Source organism: Dipodomys merriami, unplaced genomic scaffold (assembly GCF_024711535.1).
Source record: "Dipodomys merriami isolate MVZ:Mamm:240054 unplaced genomic scaffold, mDipMer1.0.p SCAF_114, whole genome shotgun sequence".
Taxonomy (NCBI): Eukaryota; Metazoa; Chordata; class Mammalia; order Rodentia; family Heteromyidae; genus Dipodomys; species Dipodomys merriami.
Genome location: NW_027202427.1, coordinates 1,814,874 through 1,835,586, shown reverse-complemented (window position 1 = coordinate 1,835,586; position 20,713 = coordinate 1,814,874). Strand labels below are relative to the sequence as shown.

At 54.2% G+C, this 20,713-nt stretch overlaps 1 protein-coding gene across 2 annotated transcripts; it reads right to left on the bottom strand.

The window, feature by feature from the left end:
• Nucleotides 1–1,773: 1,773 nt before the first annotated feature.
• On the bottom strand, nt 1,774–20,191 carry LOC138822713 (tRNA-splicing endonuclease subunit Sen2-like). 2 transcript variants are annotated; one of them, XM_070015590.1, is made up of 12 exons: nt 20,153–20,191; nt 17,849–18,053; nt 17,299–17,380; nt 13,934–13,970; nt 12,575–13,031; nt 11,687–11,764; nt 7,799–7,849; nt 5,956–6,094; nt 4,484–4,520; nt 3,831–3,942; nt 3,127–3,216; nt 1,774–2,430 (listed from the first exon to the last, which is right to left on the bottom strand). In XM_070015590.1, exons 2-12 carry the CDS (start codon nt 18,035–18,037, stop codon nt 2,371–2,373), a joined length of 1,332 nt encoding a protein of 443 aa, XP_069871691.1. In that variant the 5' UTR covers nt 18,038–18,053; nt 20,153–20,191; the 3' UTR covers nt 1,774–2,370. The 2 variants fall into 2 exon arrangements, with proteins under 2 accessions (XP_069871691.1, XP_069871692.1); XM_070015591.1 differs by lacking the exon at nt 20,153–20,191 and adding an exon at nt 19,784–19,902.
• Between the last annotated feature and the right edge of the window lie 522 nt (nt 20,192–20,713).

The following is a 20,713-nucleotide window of genomic DNA, read 5'->3' as shown; positions in this document are numbered from 1 at the left end:
GCTGGTTGGACTTCCATCCCCGTTTATATTTCCTGCTATGGCTGGGACGACAGCCCCTCCGCCCAGCCTTCTTTTGTAGAGATGGGGTCTTGTGAAATTTTTGCCTAGGCTGGCCTGAAGCCATGATCTTCCTGATCTCTACTTCCCAAGTAGCTTGGATTATAGGCCTGAGCCACCGTACCCAGCTAAAGGGAAACCTTTTTTATTTATTTTTGTTGGTTGTGGGGCTTGAACTCTGGGCTTGGGCGCTGTCCCTGCGCTCTTCAGCTCAAGGCAAGTGCTCTTCAGCTCAAGGCGAGTGCTCTACCGCTTGAGCCACAGCACCACTTACTTTTTTAGCTTTTTTTTTTTTTTTTTTTTTTTATTGGAGATGAGTCTCATGCACTTTGCTGCCCAGGCTGGCTTTGAACTGCAATCTTCAGATCCCAGCCTCCTGAGTAGCTGGGATTGCAGGCGTGAGCCACTGCGCCCTTCACGCCGTTACTCCTGGGGCCATTAGGAGCAGGTCTGTGCTCATGGAGTGACCAGTGGGCCCTCACAACCCAGCCTCGGAGGTCACTGAACTGAAAGACACAACCACCCACACAGGCTGTTCTTCCCAAACTCCTACACCGTGCATGGCACGGGCCAACCCCCTAAATCTAAGAAAAGTTAAGGAAAAACAAGAAGGAAAAGCCAGTCTCCAGTCTTGTTGGCCTGCTCAGAACTGAGTCCCAACCACAGAGCTTTAGCCACTGCCCAGTGCCAGCTACACTCCAGGAGGTGGCACTGGACAGTGCGCCTGCAGACCAGGGCCGCGGGGCCGCCACACAGCGGCCTCCCGCGGGGACACACGGTGCACAGAACCGACCATTGTAAAGCAAACAGCGGTGTCAGTTCGCGCATTCAGTGTCGGGAGACCCCCACGCCGGTTACACTCATCACCCCTCCTCGTCCGCACCGCCGGGGCCCAGCGCGCAGCCTCCCGGGAAGCGTGCGGGTGCGGATGGCGGCCTTCGGAGCGGGGCTCAGCCAACGCTGTGAATGGCGACCTTCCCTGTGCTCAGCTTGAAGACTGCGCCTCGACGCCCCTCGGGCGGACCCCTGGCACCCAGGTGCCGCCCCCGGCTCCGCCTGGGGTCGCGGTCCTCCATGATGGCGGTGCCGCCCCCTGGCCCGCGGAGGTGACAGCGTCGGGAGGGGGCAGCGTCGAGCGGTTCGGGGCGCGGCACCGCAGCTCAGCCCCGGGCTGAGGACGCGGCCGGGACCCCGCAGAGGCGAGAGGTGGAGGCGCGCGGAGGGGCTTCGCGCGAGCCCGGAGTCGGCTCTCCGGGCTTGTTGTTAGGGCTCGGATCGCCGGGCGGGTGCGGTACCCTGGGGCCACGCTTCCGTGGGCTTTGCTCTGGCTGCTTTCTGCCGCGGCACGGCAGCGCGGAGGGGCCGGGGCTGCTAAGGGAAAGCCCCGCGCGGGTGGGCGCAGGCCTCGGCGGCCCGGGCGCCCGCCGTGCCCGCTTTGCGATCTGCTTGCCAAGAGGCGCAGGGCTGAGCTTCGAGGAGCCCCAGGCTTCCTCCGGCCCTCTCACCCCATCCCGTCCAAGCCCTTCCTTGTTAGCGCGTGGATGTGGGGTCCTCACCCAAACTCACGCAGACGCCTCACTGTCGGTGCAGTGGGGGCTGCCGGGTGGGCTCTTTAAGGGAGAGTCAGGTCCCTTGGAAGGATTGACAGGTTCGGTGGAGCGGAGGCTGGAGGCAGGCCCCGCCCCGCCCCCACCAGCGCCCCACCCCGCCGGGCCGTGACAGCTCCGGCTCGGCTCCGCTCGGCTCGCAGCCAGCAGAAGCCGAGCCCAGCGAGCCCTGCTCCTTGACGCCGGCTCACCCTCCCGAAACGTTCCCTGCGCGCTGGCTTGGTCCAGGTCTCTCAACACGCAGGCCTGGCTGCGCTCGGCAGAGGACAGGCACCGTGGAGAGCCAGCGCTGCAGTGGCGGCCTCGGAAAGCGGCTCTCCAGCGCTCGGGTTAGCGCCAAGCCCATAGGTACACGGGCACACAGAGCCTGCCTTTCCATTTAAAGCGTGGGACGTGGGGTCCTGAGTCCGCATCTGCTCCCGTGCTCAGGTCCCCAGAGAAGAGCTTTCCCAGGGGACTGCCGGCGCCACCTCCCAGGGACAGGGTGACAGGAACTCAGCCTGTGCCCAGATCATGGAACTGCCGTGGGGCTGGACTCGCCAGCTCTGACTTCCACAGCGCAGGAGGAGGGACGGCGGGCGCTCGGGTGGAGTCTGCAGTCCTTTCTGTGGTGTGCATGTCGCCCTTTAAAGCTTCAGTTCCAGGACAGGACATTCTACCCACCCGCCCGGGCCCTGGCAGGAGCCGGGGAGGCTGCACTGGGTCACTAAAGTTCATCCGGGTCACTTCTCTCTCGTGAAGAAACCCAGCGACTGAGGATCACCTCCTGCAGGCAGGAAAAATGAGAAGCACTGATTCTCTAAGGTTCCAAGCACATGCCATCAGGCCAGGCTCCAGGCAGCGGTGGAGAGGTGAGCCGCCCCTGCTCCGCTGGCAGACGATGTGTAAACACGCAGCCGGACGCCACAGCCCCAGCCGCTAGCCCCATGCCAGCCAGCCTCGGGGAGGAGGGCACTGATGCCCTGGAGATGACAGCAGGGTGGGAGGCAGGGCAGCGTGAGAGGCGGGGGGCAACGCGTGAGAGAAGGCAGGGGCAGGCTGGGTATGTGCGTGTGTGTAAGTGTGCATACAGGGCTACCAGGACCAACACAAACATGGATGATTCCACAATGGACCGGGCAGCCCTGGCGGGGCAGAGTCAATGGGTGATTCCACAATGGACCGGGCAGCCCTGGCGGGGGAGAGTCAATGAATGATTCCACAGTGGACCGGGCAGCCCTGGCGGGGGAGAGTCAATGGATGATTCCACAGTGGACCGGGCAGCCCTGGCGGGGGAGTCAGCCAGGAGGACAGGAAGAAGCTCAGCCATCAGGAGGTGAGGCATGTGAGAGGCCGGGCCTGGCCACTGAGAGGCCACTGTGGGGGAGGGAGGAGGAGGGCAGAGGGAGAGGTTCCGGGGCCTGGAAGGTCACACAGCAGTGCCCAGGACTCTGGGACAGTGCATGTCTAGCTGTGGACCCACCTGAACTTTAATTCTCTTCATGCACTCCGGGGACCCCATTTCCTCCTCAGTCATGGTGGAGGGCTTCACCAAGTAACACAGCAGAAGCTCCTGTGAGAAACAGCGGCGAGAGAGTGTGGGCAGGCATGCGTGCATGGCACACACGGACACATTGCTTCCCCCGGCACCCGCCAAGGCGCAAGAGAACGCAGGTGCAGCACACTGCGCATGTGAACATGGAGGTAGAAGACTAAACTCAGGCTGGGCGCCAGGGGCTCACGCCTGTAATCCTAGCAACTCAGTAGGCGGAGATACAAGGATTATGGTTTGAAGGCAGCTTGGGCAGAAAAATCTGTAGGACTCATATCCAATTAGCCAACAAAAAGCTACAAGTAGAGCTGTGGCTCAAGTGGTAGAGCACCAGCTTTGAGCAAAAATAAGGGATGTCAGGAAGTTCTACAAATGACTTTTTTTAGTCAGTTGTGGGGCTTGAACTCTGGGCCTGGGCACTGTCCCTCAGCTCTTCAGCTCAAGGGTAGCACTCTATCACTTAAGCTACAGTGCTGCTTCTGGTTTTCTGGTGGTTCATTGGAGACAAGAGTCTCTCTGACTTTCCTGCCTGGGCTGGCTTTGAACCCTGGTTCTCAGACCTCAGCCTCCTGAGTGGCTAGGATTACAGGCATGAGCCACTGGCACCAGGCTTCAAATGACTTTTTTGCAGTTACCTTGGAGACACTGGCTGACACTCTGCTCAGCGCAGCCAAGGACTTCCAGCTGAATGGCCTGCGGGGGGCGCCCTCAAAGCAGTCATCAACCAGCTCCACGATCACCGAGTAGCTGCAAAACACAGGTGGGTTAGGAGATCAAAACCATGCAGCCAACCTGCTCACAAACAACACTGCCTGTCTTCCCAAGAATGAAGCTACAGGAAAAGCACACGCGTCCTGAGGGGGCCTAGACACCCTGACGGTTACCAGAGCCCTCTCTCTCCTGTAACCTCAAACTTGCAGCTGGCTCCAACACAGAACTGTAGACAAGGAACAGAATTTCCCAGCACAATTGCAGACAGGTACCCGGGGTGCCTGGGGCGACCACTATGTACCTACACTGACTTCAACACAGACCCAACACAGTCTTCCACCCAATAGGGGACCGCTGGGGGTGAGGGCAGAGGCCGGGCCTGTTTCTGAGGCGCTGGGGACGGAAGGGGGGCCTCCCACATGCTGCGCAGCCTCTCGCCACCAAGCCACGCCCCCAGTCCCACGTGGACATCTGCATGGTCCTGGTCAGGCCAGAGGGACCTGGTTTTTAATCATCACTATGGCGACAATACCGGAAGCCCTGTGTGGCCTTCAATCAATTAAAGAGTGCTCCAAACCTTGCATGGTAAAACGGAGGGCCTTTCCGGTACAGCACTGCAAAGAAGAAAAAGACAGCCTATCACCATGGGCCATGGACGGCGTCCTCTACTGCTAAGTTGTTTTTCTCTGCATGTGCGCTCTGCCCTGCGCCCCGCTGGCACGCCTTTCCTGACGCAAGGGAGTTCCCAAGGCCTTGGCCCCCCAGGTTTCCCTCCTCGCCACGCACTTCCGACCAGTTGAGCACATGTGGCTCTTTCTTGCTCTCTCTTTTCTCCCTGGCACTGGGGACTAAACACAAGGCCTCCCTGTGAGCCTTATCTTGCCTCTTCCCTTACACTCTCCATGGTAGAGTGTGAAACTGTATCATGGCTGTGAAGTTCTGCCAGGCACCTGGCCTGCAATGCTACCAATTCAGAGAAACATCAGGAGGAGTCCAGTTCCCAGACAGCAAGGGCAAAAACACTTCCAAGACCCCATCTCAACAGAGAAAGCCGGGCATGGTGGAATGTGCCTGTCGTCCCAGATACAGCAAGCAAAAAGGGAAACCCTCCGATACTCTACCTCAAAATAAAATAAAAAGGGCGGGAGCAGCAGCAGAGCGTTGTCTAGTAAGCACACAGCCCTGAGTTCAAACTCCAATACCACCACTCCACGCAACCCCCCCCCCCCCCGCCCACCAAAAAAAAAAAGCAGGAAGTTTGAATGATGTGGAGCAATCCTGTATTACTACAAATGTGCTGAGCAGACACTCTGGCTGGTTCAGCTCTGGGGCTGGAGATGAGTGAGACTCAAGCCCATCTGAACAAACAGCCTATGCCTACTTCTGGAAATTCAGAGCAGCACATTTGCTGCTGCGACCTGCTGGGCGTGTTCCTGCCTCGGGCCTTTGCACTTGCCATTTGCCTAGTATGCTCTTTCCATTTTCACCTGCCAACTGCTCCCCACCTGCGCTCGCAGCTTCCAGAGCTGTTTCCTGACCTAAGTAGCAGCCTTTGCTCTGGCCTCTGCTCATGACATTCCTCCACGGGGCGCTGGCCGCCCTCAAGATGACTGCCTGCTTTTTGTGTCTGTGGTGCTCACAACTGTGTTCTCTTTCTAAGCAGCGCCTGGCCGCTGGGGGAGGGAGTACTGGACTACCGCGGTGCCTGGGCTGGAAGCCCCGGCCCTGGGGCCCAGGCAAACCATGCCTACAAGTCTCCAGCGATCCACCGCGGGGAGTCCTGAAGGGCAAGGATGGCGTGAGGCAAGCGGGGGTCGTGGAAGACAACTGAGGGCAGGCGCCGGGTGGGCTGTGCGTGCGGTGCATGCGCTCCGCAGTCTCCCGTGAGCCAGAGGCCCCCAGCCGCCCCCGGGAGCTACTCACACAGGCCGCCCGCGCCCTCCCTCCCCGGGAGCCACTCACACAGGCCACCCGCGCCCCCCCCCCCCCCCCCCCCCCGGAGCTACTCACACAGGCCGCCCGCGCCATCCCTCCCCGGGAGCTACTCACACAGGTCCGTCCCGTACTTGAGCCCCACCTTGGGCACCCAGCCCTTGCTTCGGAAGTGGTGGTATGCCATGTACGTTGTCCTGAAGGTGGGCTGCACGGCGGTGAACGCGCGCCAGAGCTTCACAAGCGTTAAAGGTTCCTGCGAGGGAGGGAGGAAGGGAGGGAAGAAAAAAAGGAAGGGGGGAAGGCGCAATGAAGCATGTGTCCCTGCCCTGGGCCAGGGCCGGCGGACCCCTGGGGCTGCCCCTGCCCTGGGGCCCAGCTGGAAGACTGAGCCCCGCCATCCACCGGCTCAGCCCCACAGAGGCGCTGGAAGTGTGAAACACACCAAGATCCAACTCACTACGAGAAAGAAGACAAGAACGCATCGTTTTTTTGATCTATGAACGATGTGATGTGATTCAAATTAACATCACCTGTTTTTAATTTAATGTGGCTACTAGAAGCAATCTGCACGGCTCCCGAGGCTCCGGCCCCCGCAGCTCCTGCCTGGGCTCCCCGCGATTCCCACTGGCAGGCAGAAGCAGGAAAGTGGCAACTGAGGCCAGAGGTACAGCGCAGCCGCAGAGCCCATCTCAGCGTGGAGGGGGCAGGAGAGGGGGACCTGCGTGGAGGAGGGGGCAGGAGAGGGGGACCTGCGTGGAGGAGGGGGCAGGAGAGGGGGACCAGCGTGGAGGAGGGGGCAGGGGAGGGGGACCGGCGTGGAGGAGGGGGCAGGGGAGGGGGACCGGCGTGGAGGAGGGGGCAGGGGAGGGGGACCTGCGTGGAGGAGGGGGCAGGGGAGGGGGACCAGCGTGGAGGAGGGGGCAGGGGAGGGGGACCTGCGTGGAGGAGGGGGCAGGAGAGGGGGACTGGCGTGGAGGAGGGGGCAGGGGAGGGGGACCGGCGTGGAGGAGGGGGCAGGGGAGGGGGACCGGCGTGGAGGAGGGGGCAGGGGAGGGGGACCAGCGTGGAGGAGGAGGCAGGGGAGGGGGACCAGCGTGGAGGAGGGGGCAGGGGAGGGGGACTGGTGTGGAGGAGGGGGCAGGGGAGGGGGACCGGTGTGGAGGAAGGGGCAGGGGAGGGGGACCGGTGTGGAGGAAGGGGAAGGGGCAGGAGAGGGGGACCGGCGAGGCTTTTGGAGGATCATATAATCTGCATATGGGGATAAGCAGACTTACTCTTTCTCTGCTTGAATCCCTTTTTTTTTCTTTCTCCTACCTTCTTGCTAGGGATTCGGGGAAGAGTGAGGAGGGTGGACACCTTTGCTGAGTTCCCGACTTCAGGAGAAACGAGTTTGCCCTTCTCCATGTTATATGATGTTGGGTGTAGGTGTGTCATCTGTAGCCTTCATTAAGCTCAGTGACGTGCCTGCCACGCCTAGCTTCTTCCGAGCTTTTATCGTAAAAGGGTGAATTCTGTCCAAGGGTTTTTCTGTGTCAACTGAGATGATCATGTGCTTTTCTGACTCTTGGTCCTGTTTCTGTATAGCTACATTACAATGACTGAATCACGCATGACAGCCCTTAGATTCTACTGTTGCATATTTTTAGTACTACTTTGATGCTGAGTTCCTGATCAGTATATACAAAAAACCGTCCTCCTGAGAGTAAAATTCAATTTAAAAGGGTCAAATCAAAGCTGGCTTTTACTTAAACAGTCTTCAAAGCTGGCTTTTACTTAAACAGTCTTCAGTCAGAACCCAAAGCCAAAACTCAGGAAAAGACACCTCAATTCCTACTTTAATCAGTAGGGGTTGGGGTATGGCACCAGGGACAGCATTTGGCTTTAAGTAAGAGTATTAGTACGGCCTGCTGTGGGTGTCGGGAAACTTTTAGGAGGACTGTCTAACAAAACACCTTACCTCCTCATAGTGAACACTCAGGCATCCCAGGGCATATGCAAGGAAGAAGGCCTGCAGACAGCAAGGGGAAAGCTCATTAGAAACGCTGCCGTGTCGCTAAATGCATGAAGAAGTGCTCAGCATCCCTGGCTGCAAAGCACATGCAGATCAAAGCAACTACAAAATTCTATCTCATAGCCGGGCGCTGGTGGCTCACGCCTGTCATCCTAGCTACTCAGGAGGCTGAGATCTGAGGATCGCGGTTCAAAGCCAGCCCGGGTAGGAGAGACCATGAGACTCCTATCTCCAATAAACCACCAGAAAAACCGGAAGTGGCGCTGTAGCTCAAGTGGTAGAGCGCTCGCCTTGAGCTGAAGAGCTGAGGGACAGCGCCCAAGCCCAGAGTTCAAGCCCCACGACCGACAAAAAAAAAAAAAAAAATTCTATCTCATCCCAATACAACTGGCCAGCAACAAGAATATGAACAATGAAGCTGGCCACTGGTGGCTCACGCCTGGAATCCTAGCTACTCAGGAGGCTGAGATCTGAGGGTCACAGTTCAAAGCCAGCCTGGGCAGGAAAATCCGTAAGTCTCTTATCTCCAATGAACCATCAGAAAACCAGAAGTGGCACTGTGGCTCAAGAGGTAGAACAGTTGCCTTGAGCTGAAGAGCTGAGGGACAGCACCCAGGTCCAGATATCAACCCCTCGACTGACTTTAAAAAAAAAAAAAAAAGCAAAAATGGACTGGTGCCACGCCGCGGGCTAGGGCTGCTGCGGCTCAGGGGTGGAGCACTGCCCTTGCCTAGCATGCTCAAGGCCTTGGGCTCCACCCCCAGCACTGCCTTAAAAAATAGTTCATGTTCCTGGAAGAGTCTTACATAGATTGAATTGTTGCCACCTCAAAAGTAAACTGATGTTCTGGGCTGGGCATAACATGCCCATCTGTAGGCGGATTGTGAGTTTGAGTCCTGATTAGAAGTCCACAGCAAACCAACCAAAACAAACTAAACTGTTCTTAGCTTCTGGGCCATACAGGGAATGGAACTCAAGACCCTGTTTGTGCTGGGCAAGCTTGCTGCTCATCCTCATCTATCATTACAAAACCACAGCATCCGGCCCACAGGCCATACAGAGGCCCAAGAAAGCGCTGATGCTTCCGTACAGTTGGAGAGTGACATTATAAATACGCGGACAGCAGAGGAGGGGCGCCCCGCCTTCCAGTAAAGGGTCAGCTTCTCCCCCATCAAAGCCAGGTAACAGGACCTGGGGTTCCTCATGGGGTGGGGTGAGGACTCAGTAAGGTAAGGCGTCTATCTGCCACCAGCACAGGGCCCTGCGCACAGCTCTTCCGTTGCTCCCACTCCCCGTCAGCTCCTCTCCACCCTGGAGTGGAGCCTGAGGTGAAAGCTACTTCCCCATGGACTGCCCCAACCCACAAGATGGAAACGGGTACAGAACCCGGACCCTGTGAGCCGGAGCTCGGTGGAGCCGGCTCGGCTGCCGACCACTTCCACAGCAGGCCTTATCAGAGGTGCACAACTGCTCACGCCCCTTCCTGTCCCACCGACCTCTCCCTCAGCTACAGGGACTGCCCATTTCCTATTCTCATCTCCAGCACCTAACCTAACACGTGGGTGGCACCAGGAAACGGGGCAGACGGCGTCCTCCGTGAGCAGGGCACACCCCTGCTTTGTCATCCCCACAAAGGGGCTTCCTGGGGTTCTCATCCCAAGGATGGAAAGAGGCCAAGGAGAGCAAGGGTGCTCTAGACAGGATGAGGATTTGAGTGAGGCAGGCGCAGGAGCTGAAGTTGGAAACCAATCTAAAAGGGAAGATGAGTTCCGGACGGGCGGTGCTCTGGTTAGGCTTGAGCCCTTTTTTCTGCAGTGATGGTCTGGGGATCAAATCCATGTCACAGGCATGCTATACAAGCTCTACAACTTACCTATACCCCCAACACGGAGTTTTAAATAGTGGAATCTATGTGCTATGTTTCTTAGAAGACAGCTCATACCTCTTAACTTTTTATCTTTTGTGCCAATGCTAGGGCTTGAACTCTTGCTTAGTTTTTTCACTCAAGGCTGGTGCTCTACCACTTGAGCCATACCTCCACTTTTTGCTGGATGACAGGTTTGTCTGCCTGGGTTGGCTTTGAACCTCATTCCTCACATCTCAGCCTCCTGAGTAGCTAGGATTATAAGGCATGAGCCACCAATATCTGTTTACTATTGTTGCTTTTTTCCGTAAAATTTCTTCCTTTATGTCTCTGTGCCAGTCAGACTTTGCACTAATGTGACAGCAGGCCTGATGTAGCATGAACGGAGGGAAGATTTACTTTGGTTCAGAGGATCTCGGGTTTCAATCAGTGGCTGGGCTCACAGGAACAGCCCACTGCATGAGGACAGGAACAGAGAAGAATACAGGAAGGGTGGGGGGAGGGCAGATACAGTCCCCAAAGGACGAAGCTAGAAACTCCCTTCCTCTACCGGGTCCTGCCTCCCCTCCTATTATGAAGCCTTGAGGGGTGAGTCCACTGAGTGGGCGGAGCCCTCTGGGATCCAGTCACTTCCCCCAAATCCATCCACCAGCTGGCAAGCGGCCCAGCACACAGGACCACGGGGATACTTCACCTGTTCTGACATAGGATAGGAGGGAGGATTATGACTTATTTCCCACATGGCCAATCAGCTCCATACCTCAGATCCATTGTCTTTTCCTTATGGATAAGGTACACTATTTTTACCATACTCTGAATTCTCATCTATGCGTGGGTATGGTTGTAGACTCTTCTGGTTGATCTTTCCACTCCTACACCAGTACTACATTGTTTTAATGATTTTATAGTATCTTTTACTACCACCACCAACAATATGATCTCTTTCTTTCTTTTCAATAACATCCCTACCCCAAGGTTGTATACTTTAGATGGTGAATTATATGGTATGTTAATTATATTTCAACAAAGCCATATTAAAAAAAGAATCTGGTGAAAATTAGTGCTGAAACATTCAATCTGAAATCCTAAACAGAAAACAAGTACTCAGCTGGGAGTGGCAATGTATGACTGTGGTCCTAGCACTCAGGTGACCAAGGCAAAAGGATTAGTTCCTAGTTCTAAACGTAGTGAGAAAACTATCTCAACCCCCCCACTCCCCACCACCACCACAAGACAAATGCCAGAGGAACCCTCTTTAATCCTCCATGAAACAATAGGAGAATTGTCCTCAAATACATTTTCTTTTTTTTTTTTTTTTTGGTCGTTCGTGGGGCTTGAACTTTGGGCCTGGGCACTGTCCCTCAGCTCCTCAGCTCAAGGCAAGGGCTCTACCCCCTTGAGCCACAGCACCACTTCCTGTTTTCTAGTGGTTTATTGGAGATAAGAGTCTCACGGACTTTCCTGCCCGGGCTGGCTTTGAACCGGGATCCTCAGATCTCAGCCTCCTGAGTAAGCTAGGATTACAGGCGTGAGCCACCGGCACCCGGCTTACATTTTCTTTCTTTAGCAGTGCCAAGGTTTGTTTTTGTTTTTATGGGTTGTGGGGCTTGAACTCTGGGCCTGGGCACTGTCCCTCAGCTCTTCAGTGTAAGGCTAGTGCTCTACCACTGGAGCCACAGTGCTACTTCCCAGTGCCAAGGTTTTAATCTAGGCCTTGTCATGACAGGTAAGCACTCTACCATTGGCCTACAGCAGACATTATCTCCTCAGCCCCAACACACAACTTAGAACAAATGAAAAAGGCTGAGAAGGGAAATGTAGGCAGGCCTGCTTCTGAGGCTGCTCATGGCGACCCCAAACCCACGGCTGTGTTCTGTTCAGAACCGTGCCCTGAGGCCGCTGCGAAGGCCGGCTCGCGGGAAGCATCCCGCAGGGCCCGCTGGGAGCTGACAGGCTTGGTGGACACGTACCTCCTCCAGGCTGAGCTGCAGATACTCAAAGATCCTATATGGATTCCTCCGGCATGTTAATCTCTGCCTGTGCACCCACTGAGGAGAAGGAAAGAAATCAAGCACAGAGCAGGAACGAGTGCAAGCCCTGATAGAGCCACTGCGCTCTAAAATGATAAACTCTCCCGAACTAAAAAGCTGCCTTGGAAATACTGTGAACAAACAATCCTCGCTTATAAAAATAACCTATTTGATCTCCCTTTGTCTATGAGTCTTGTTGCAGCTTGGAGCATTTTGCTGGATTCTGCGATCAACGTATGTTCTTGACTTCATAAACCCGTTCTCTCTCATGCGGGCTGTATTGCAGATCATATGTAAAGGATCACTGCATTTCTTTTTTTCCCCATCAAAGGAGAGGAATTATTGGTCTTGCTTTATATTACTAGCATGTTATTTAAACAAGTTACTATTGTCCCAAGAAATGGCCCTGACAGCCCGCAGGTTCCCTCCAACTTCATCCCACATGCTTGGGGCTGACAGGCCTGCGCGCAGAGCTGAGCCTCCAGTGACCAGAACAGATGGCTGTGGAGGGAGTGACTTCCAGGCGGCTCCCTAACTCAATACATACTATTGTATCTGCAGGGGGCGCCCAAGGGTCCCAGTGAAGCTCCATACAAACCCCGCTTCTCCCCATCCAGACACGCTCAAGACAGTTTAACTAACTTATAGATCGGGTGTAGTAGGAGTTAACAACAACCACTAACAGAGTAACTGTAACAACGTACTATGGTAAGTGGTGTCAGTGTGGTTTCTCTCTCCCCAGATCAAGACAAATCCAGGTATTTTCAGTCTGTGGATAATGGGGGCTGCCCACACCTAAGGAGAATTGGGGTGCTTTCTTTTACTTACTTCCTCCGCTGGGGTGCCTGCCTCCTGCTGCTCATCACACACGCCTTCTTCCACGAGCACGTATTCAGGCTCGGACCCCCTCTGTCCTGATGGCTGATGTCCGCTCTGGGTGCTGAGGGGCTCTCGGGGCAGAGCTGCCGTTTCCTCTACCATGGGTCCCTCGAGGGGGGGTGCAGGAAGCAGGTCGTGTCCAGAGCTCTCCTGCAGGCCATCAGGGTGCCCACCCCGCTGTCCAGAGTCTCCATTCGTCACAGAAGGGCCCTGGGGCTCTGCTGTGTGGCACAGGGTGGAGGCGACCGGGGAGCCGCGGGCATCGCACTGTTCACACTTTTTGCTCCTCCCTGTGCAAGGATGTCCAAGAGGTTTTGTGAACTCCTTGAGGATCTCGCACACTGTGCTCTCCTCCTGGCCTTGTCTCCGCATGACCTCTGTGGCCCATTCTACACGACGCTCATACCTGCAAGCAGAAATGCATCAGTGCCAGCATGTCTGTACCAGGCTGGAAGACTGCACAGTGAACAACCGGAGCATTCTTCAACAGCGGATCCTGGGTAAAGGTTGCCCTCATATACTTCTGCATATTCTTTTTTTTTTTTTTTTTTGTCGGTCGTGGGGCTTGAACTCTGGGCCTGGGCGCTGTCCCTCAGCTCTTCAGCTCAAAGCGAGTGCTCTACCACTTGAGCTACAGCGCCACTTCCGGTTTTCTGGTGGTTTATTGGAGATAGGAGTCTCACGGTCTCTCCTGCCCGGGCTGGCTTTGAACCGCAATCCTCAGATCTCAGCCTCCTGAGTAGCTAGGATTACAGGCGTGAGCCACCAGCGCCCGGCTACTTCTGCATATTCTAAGTGTCATGAAAAAAGCATTTATTGTTTGGTTTTTGTTTTCAGTGCTGTTCCTGGGGCTTGAACTCCGGGTCTGAGTGCTGTTCCTGAGCTTTGTCTTGCCCAAGGCTACTATTTGTTCTAATACTTGAGCCACAGCTCCATTTCTTGCTTTTTATAGCTAACTGGAGATAAGAGTCTTACAGACCTTCCTGCCTAGGTTGGCTTCAAATTTCCTAAGCTAGCATTACAGGTGTGAGCCACTGGTGCCTGGCTTTTTTTTTTTTTTTTTTTTTTTAAGAGCTTCATTTGATAAGACTTAAGTCACCATTTAACAAAGTATGAAAATGTAAGTAAATTAAAGCAGAGAGTTCACTTAATGCATTTCAAATATGATTCGAGCCACATAAAACTCAGATTCTCTAAAACCTGTCTATGCAAAAACAAAACAAGAAAAAACCTTGCATGTGAAAAAGGCTACCTAAGAGTCTTATTTGAGCTATAACTATAAGGAAAGCCAAGCTTCAGGTCACTTACTTCTTTGACGTGATTATAGGCATGCGTGTCTTCACGTCTGCAACAACAAACACGGTCTATTAGTGTCCGAGGTGACGCCAGGTTTACGAAGGCACGCAGCTGGAAGGTGAGTGTGCGTACTTGTTTTGCTGGCCATGCCTCCCTGCGCTCAGCCCGGCAAGCGCTTCAGCCAACCTGGCCCCTGCCGCTGGGCTCTCCAGACCCTCAACTCTGCACCCCAGCTCAGCAGTGGCGGCGGGGGAAGGGCACCTCTCCATCACATCCAACCACTTGGGCGAACGCCAGGTGGAGAGCAGAGCACAGGCCCCTGTAGCGGGGAAGGGCGGGGACGTGGGCGCAGACCTGGGAAGTGTAGGCTCCAGCTCCAGCTCAAGAAATCTCAATGGGTCTCACTTTTTTTTTTGGTCGGCTGTGGGGCTTGAACTCTGGGCCTGGGCACTGTCCCTCAGCTCTTCAGCTCAAGGTGAGCGCTCTACCACTTGAGCTACAGCGCCACTTCCAGTTTTCTGGTGGTTTTATTGGATATAGGAGTCTCACGGTCTCTCCTGACCAGGCTGGCTTTGAACCTCGATCCTCAGATCTCAGCCTCCTGAGTTGCTAGGATTACAGGCGTAAGCCACCAGCGCCCGGCTGGGTCTCATTTTCTAAAGTGCTCATGGGGTTGCTGAGTGATCTGGGTTTCAGTTCTGGTCCTCTCTCTCTGCCTTGAGACTGGTCAATTCACCACCCACCACCCTCGGGTCAGAGACCTCCAGGCAAACCTGCGGTCTAGAGAGCAAAAGGCTGCTGTGCACAGCCATCAACGTGGCTGCTTTACAAATGGCATCAGCATCTTTGCAGCAAGAGAAAGGGACACAAAGTCTACCCCAGGACTAAAGAGCTAAAGTTCTATGTTTTCAAGTTATATAACAGCCAGGCATGGTGGTGCATGCTTGGGATTCCAGCACTTGGGAGGCTGTGTTAGGAGGAGGATTGGGAGTTGGAGGCTAGCCCTTGTTACACAGCAAGACTGTTATCTCTACATCCATCCATCCATCCATCCATCCATCCATCCATGAAGTTATTTACTTCAAATAATTCGCTAGGGGTTACCCAACTACCCACATGCTTGTCATTTATTTCACAACTTCCCTAGAAAGATGCGTTTCTGGAAAAAAGCTTCGTTTTACAATTATATATCTGTAAGACTTCCAAGTCCCATCTCTTTCCTACCTGTTTCATTCCCTCTCCTAGGCATAGTTAAAAATAATGGTTTATCCTTGTTTTTTATGAGACAGGCTCTCACTACGACCCAGGCTGCCTCACACTTGCACTCCTTCTCTACAGTGATGGCATTATAAGCACACACCACCACATCAACTTATCCTTTTGCTTTTACTTATTTGTCAGTCGTGGGTTTTGAGCTCTGGGCCTGGGCACTGTCCCCTCAGCTCTTCAGCTCAAGGCTAGCACTCTACTGCTTGAGCCACAGTGCCACTTCCGGTTTTCTGGTGGCTTACTGGAGATAAGATTCTCACAGATTTTCCTGCCCAGGCTGACTTTGAACTGAGATCCTCAGATCTCTGCCTCCTGAGTAGCTAGGATGATAGGTGTGAGCCACTGGCGCCTGGCTCTTGTTTTTATTTTTAATTTTCTTTGTGGTGATATTGGGGTTTGAACTTAGGACCTAATACTTGCTAGGCAGGCAATCTACCACTAGGCCATGCCTCTAATCCAAATTAATATACAACTGGGGCATAAAAACATAACAACTGGGTGGTTTACACTTGTAATCCTAGCTACTTTAGGAGGCTGAGATCTGAGGAGTGCAATTCAAAGCCAGCCTGGGAAGAGAAATCTGAGAGACTCTTATATCCAGTTAACCAGCAAAAAGCCAGAGGTGGAGCTATGGCTCAAGTTGTAGAGTATCAGCCTTGAGCTGAGGTGAGGAAGGAATGCTAAGCAAGAGCACATGGCCCTGAGTTCAAGTCCCAGTATTGGCACAAAATCAAAACCCATAAAAACTTAACAATTGTAACTACTAATGGGGTAACATGATATTTCAATACATATCTACGTGTCTGATGTTTAAATCAAGTTAGACAAACCTCTCAAGTGCTTTCATCTTCAACATACATTACTATTCCCTTTTTAGATAAACCATCGCTCAGTGAGGACTTTACTCTGTTAAGCAGTATTTCTTGTGGCTCTGATCTAGGCTTTGTATTATGCCAATACACTAGCTTTTGTGACTGGTCCCTTTAAAGGGTGTCTGGATTTTTCTTATTCTTTGAATATTAAAAACAGTGTTACAATAAACACTTTCCCCATTTTTTCTAGTTTATCTTTAAGATAAATTCCTAGAAGTGGGTTGTGTCTGGGCTGAGGTCAAGCCCTAGGGCTATCAAAAACAAAACCAAACCAACCAACCAACTAAACCACACCAAAAGCCCACTCTTCCCCCTAAAAAAGTAAGTTCATATGCTGAAATAATGAGAGATTCCCAGGCAGAGCTGAAGCCGAACCTTCATCTTATGCCACATGAAAAAATTAACTCAAAATGGACCTAAAACCTAAACAGAGGAGCTAAAACAATTATACTCTTAGAAGAAAACTAGAAAATCTGCATGATTTAGATTTGGCAATTTTTAAAAATATGATACCAAAAGTACAAGCGATGAAAGAATAAACTAGATAAAAATAGATAAAATTAAAAAGTTTGCATCTATTAGGATTATTTTTTATTAAAAAAAAAAAGGGGGGGCTGGGAAGGTGGCTCAGTGATAGAGCGCTTGCCTTGTATGCCTGAAGCCCTGGGTTCGATTCCTCAGCACCACATAAGCAAAAAAGAAAAAAGTCGGAAGTGGCGCTGTGGCTCAAGTGGTAGAGCGCTAGCCTTGAGCTGAAGAGCTGAGCGACAGCGCCCAGGCCGAGTTCAGGCCCCACGACTGGACCAAAAAAAAAAAGTCGAGCCTGGTGAGGCTGAGGAAGGAGTTTGTGAACAGCTTGGACACAAGCCACAAAGTTCAGGGGTTTGAACTCGGGGCTTGGGTGCTGTCCCTGAGCTTTTTTGCTCAAGGCTAGTATTTTACCACTTTAATAACAGCACTACTTCCAGTTTTCTAGTGGTTAACTAGAGATAATAGTCTCACACCTTTCCTGCCTGGGCTGGCTTTGAACCTGGATTCTCAGATCTCAGCCCTCTGAGTACCTACGATTACATGGAAAATGTGAGCCACCAGCACCCAGATGAGATTTCCTAGTTGCTCTTCTGGGGCAGTGGTAAACTGTCAGTGTGCTTCTTACTTCTTCTTTAGAACTCATCATTCAATTTTAGGTGCAAGGTCACAGATGAAAGGAAATGAAGATTTGCTGTTCAACTTTACCTTTCCACGTGGCAACCAGCTTAGGATCTGAACCCGTGAAGCATGGCCGGCTTCTGGAAAGAACACCTTTTCCAAAGTAGCCCTTTGGGGAAAAGGGCACATGGTTAGTCAGGCGTGCTTGTAAATCCCACCAAAATGCTACCAGTGCCCTGCCAAAACCACCTCCGCTGGAGAACAGCCAACACCAAACCTGGCCTCCTTCCAGCACACAGAGGACTGAGAACATTCGAAGGCCCCTCCCACCCTTCCATCGCCCCCAGCTGGGCTCCTGGAACCCACTCCTCTGGGGACAGAAGGCAGGTGAGTGAGGGTCATTTCCACACCTCCACAAACGACTTGGCTTTGTTTTCATAAGTGAACCACGAAGGTCAAGCCATTGACCCCATTTCACTGAGTGGGCTGTGAGTGGCTAATCTGACCCACCCTGCTTGGCTCCCGGCAGGATTCGGGTGAGTGGTATGACTTCTGGAGCTTCTGGGGGTGGGTGGCACCGCTTGGGAGCTGGCGAAGGGCAGCGGGCTCAGGGCGGGCAGGAGGGAGCCGGACTTACTTTCCTGTACAGCTGCTTCATGTCCTCCGAGCGCCTCACGATCACCCTGCTGTTGATGAGCTCGGCGCGGAGCTGTGGGCATCCCTGCCTGGGACCGGGGTCCTGCCAGAACGGGATGGGCAACGGAGACTCATAGCTCTCATTCACCCTTCTTTTCCTCTTTGGGGCATGGAAGACTGCTTCTGCCATTCTTCAGGGCTGTGTTCTTTAGAGAGCAGACAAGGAAAAAGAAAAGCAAACAATAATGACATGTAAAACCTGAGCTAAGATTCCCAGGCTCCAGCACCTTCTGTCTGTGAATTACATATGTATCCCATAATTAGCTGGAAGACAGGACTGGCCGGTACACGTGAGACACCAGGACATTGCTCTCCAGCTCGGGACCCCAAGAAGTCACTGGTGGTGTTTCCAAGGAAAGGTGACAACGTGGAGGCTTGGCTGTGAAGTCACAGTGCTGGGTCTCCTGGGACAAAGGCCCCACGACAAACGCCCACCAGGATGGCGCCTTCCCGGGGCCTCCCGCGCCTCCTCAGCCAGGCACCCACCCAGGGGCTTTCGGAGCAACTGGGCTTTTCTCAGTGCCACCTTCACAGCTTAGCCTGAGTCCTCCTTGACCTGGATACAGCATTCAGAATTAAAAAAAAACAAATTGACAGCTCACTTCGAGACATTCCAAGAAATCCAACAACTGAACTGTGGCCCTAGATTCGGAATCTAAGAGAAGTGAACTCCCTTGTCTATGGAAACATTTGTACATGAATGCTCACAGCTGTGTTCATCATAACAGCCAAAAAAGGAGAAAACGTCCAAATGTCCATCAAGAATGACTGACAAACTATAGATGGTCTATCCTCACAATGGCATATTATTTGGCCACAAAAAGGAATGTGTTCAAATACATTCAACATGGATGAGCCTTGAAACCATTAGGCTAAGTCAAAGACACAGACGGAAAGGAGCAAATGTGAGGCCTTAATATAGAGCATCCAGAATAAGCAGACTCTGTGACGGCAGGTGAGTGGCTACCTGGCTGAACAGAGAGAGAAGCGGCAGTGACTGAGAACAGATGCGGTTTATTTTGGGGTGATGAAATGTTCTAAAATTTGATCATAGGGCTGCTGCCCATCTTTAAACCCTAAGACTGCTGAACTGTACATTTTAAAAGGGTAAGTCAGAAAGTATTTTTTGTGTGTTTCTATGTATATATATGTATATATGTGTGTGTGTATGTATATATAGAGAGAGAGCATGTGCACATGTGCATGCTCACACTATTTGGGGTTGATGGCATGGCTCTGGTCATAGAGTGCCAACCAACAAATGAAAGCAAGCATCAGGTGCTGACTTTGAGTGCTGGACTTAGGACAAAAAAAAAATCCCCCGAACCCCCCCCACCTAAATAAACCTTCTGGGTGCTGGTGACTCACACCTGTAATCTTAGCAATTTAGGAAGCTGAAATCTGAGGATCACAGTTGGAAGGCAGACCGGGCAGGAAAGTTCATGAGACTCTTATCTCCAATGAACTATCAAAAAGCCAGAAGTGGAGTTGTAACTCAAGTGGTAGAGCCCCAGGCTTGAGCACAAAAGTTCAGGAACAGCACCCGGGTTCTGAGTTCAAGCTCTAGGACTAGCATAAAATAAAATAAATCTATCACTTAGAAAAACTGAGCCGGGCACCGGTGGCTCACACCTGTCATCCCAGCTATTCAGGAGGCTGAGATCTGAGGATCGCGGTTCAAAGCCAGCCCGGGCAGGAAAGACCGTGAGACTCTTATCTCCAATGAACCACCAGAAAACCGGAAGTGGCGCTGTGGCTCAAGTGGTAGAGCGCTCGCCTTGAGCTGAAGAGCTGAGGGACAGTGCCCAGGCCCAGAGTTCAAGACCCACGACCGACCAAAAAAAAAAGAAAAAGAAAAAGAAAAAGAAAAACTGACCACTGCAAGGGTCGGTCCTGCCGGGGGGGGGGGGGGTCCTCCACGGAGGGCAGCTGAGCAGACACTCTAGTTTCCCCACAGGAGGCTGTCCCGGGCCGAGGTGGGGGGCGGAGGGCAGTGGGGAGGGCTGCCATGGGTGCGGGGAGATCCATCCACCATCCCGGGGCGGGAGAGGCTCCAGACGGGGTGCACGCACAGGCACGTCTGGCGGGAGAGGCTGCCCACGGGCCACAGGGGAGCCCGAGCCGCGGGCCGGGGCCCGGCGCGTCCGGAGCGGCCCGGCTGCGGCCCAGCCCGCGCCCCGGCCCCGAGGTGAGGGTCCGGCCCGGCCGCGGGACCCCTTCCCGCTCCCCACGCGCCTGCCGTTACCTGGTAACGCCGGTTCCCGGGAGGGCTGACCCGCTGCCGTCAAGCAGAGCGGTCGCAAAAGCAGCCGAGCGCGCAGCCGCGGAGCGCCCGGCCGGCCGAGCGCAGTGCGCCTGCGCGCGGCGGGTCCCCGAGCCCCCGCGGTCCGCCTCGGGCCCCAGCTGCCGGGTCAGCGGGTGCGTGCGCGTGTGCGCGCGTGCGCGCGTGCGCGAGGGCGTCGCGGGGCAGCGCGGCCCCGTCTGCTGCTCGACGCGGCGGCCCGGGCGGGCGGCGGGAGCCCGGTCCGGGTCGGGCCCTGCGCCCCACTGCCCGGAGCGGCCCCCGCCACGGCCGCTGGGGACCCGCGCTCGGCATGGACGGTCCTGGGGCCCCTCACCCGGGGTCGGCGCCCTGGAAAGTCGGGGACGCCCAGGCGTGCGGATCCCGGATGTTGGATCACCTGCACGGGGGGTGGCGGGGGTGGTTCTGCCGGTCGTGGGGCTCGAACTCGGGCCCTGGGCGCTGCAGCGCCAGGGAGCGCTCTACCGCGCCAGCCACAGCGCCGCTTCCGGTTTCCGGGTGGTT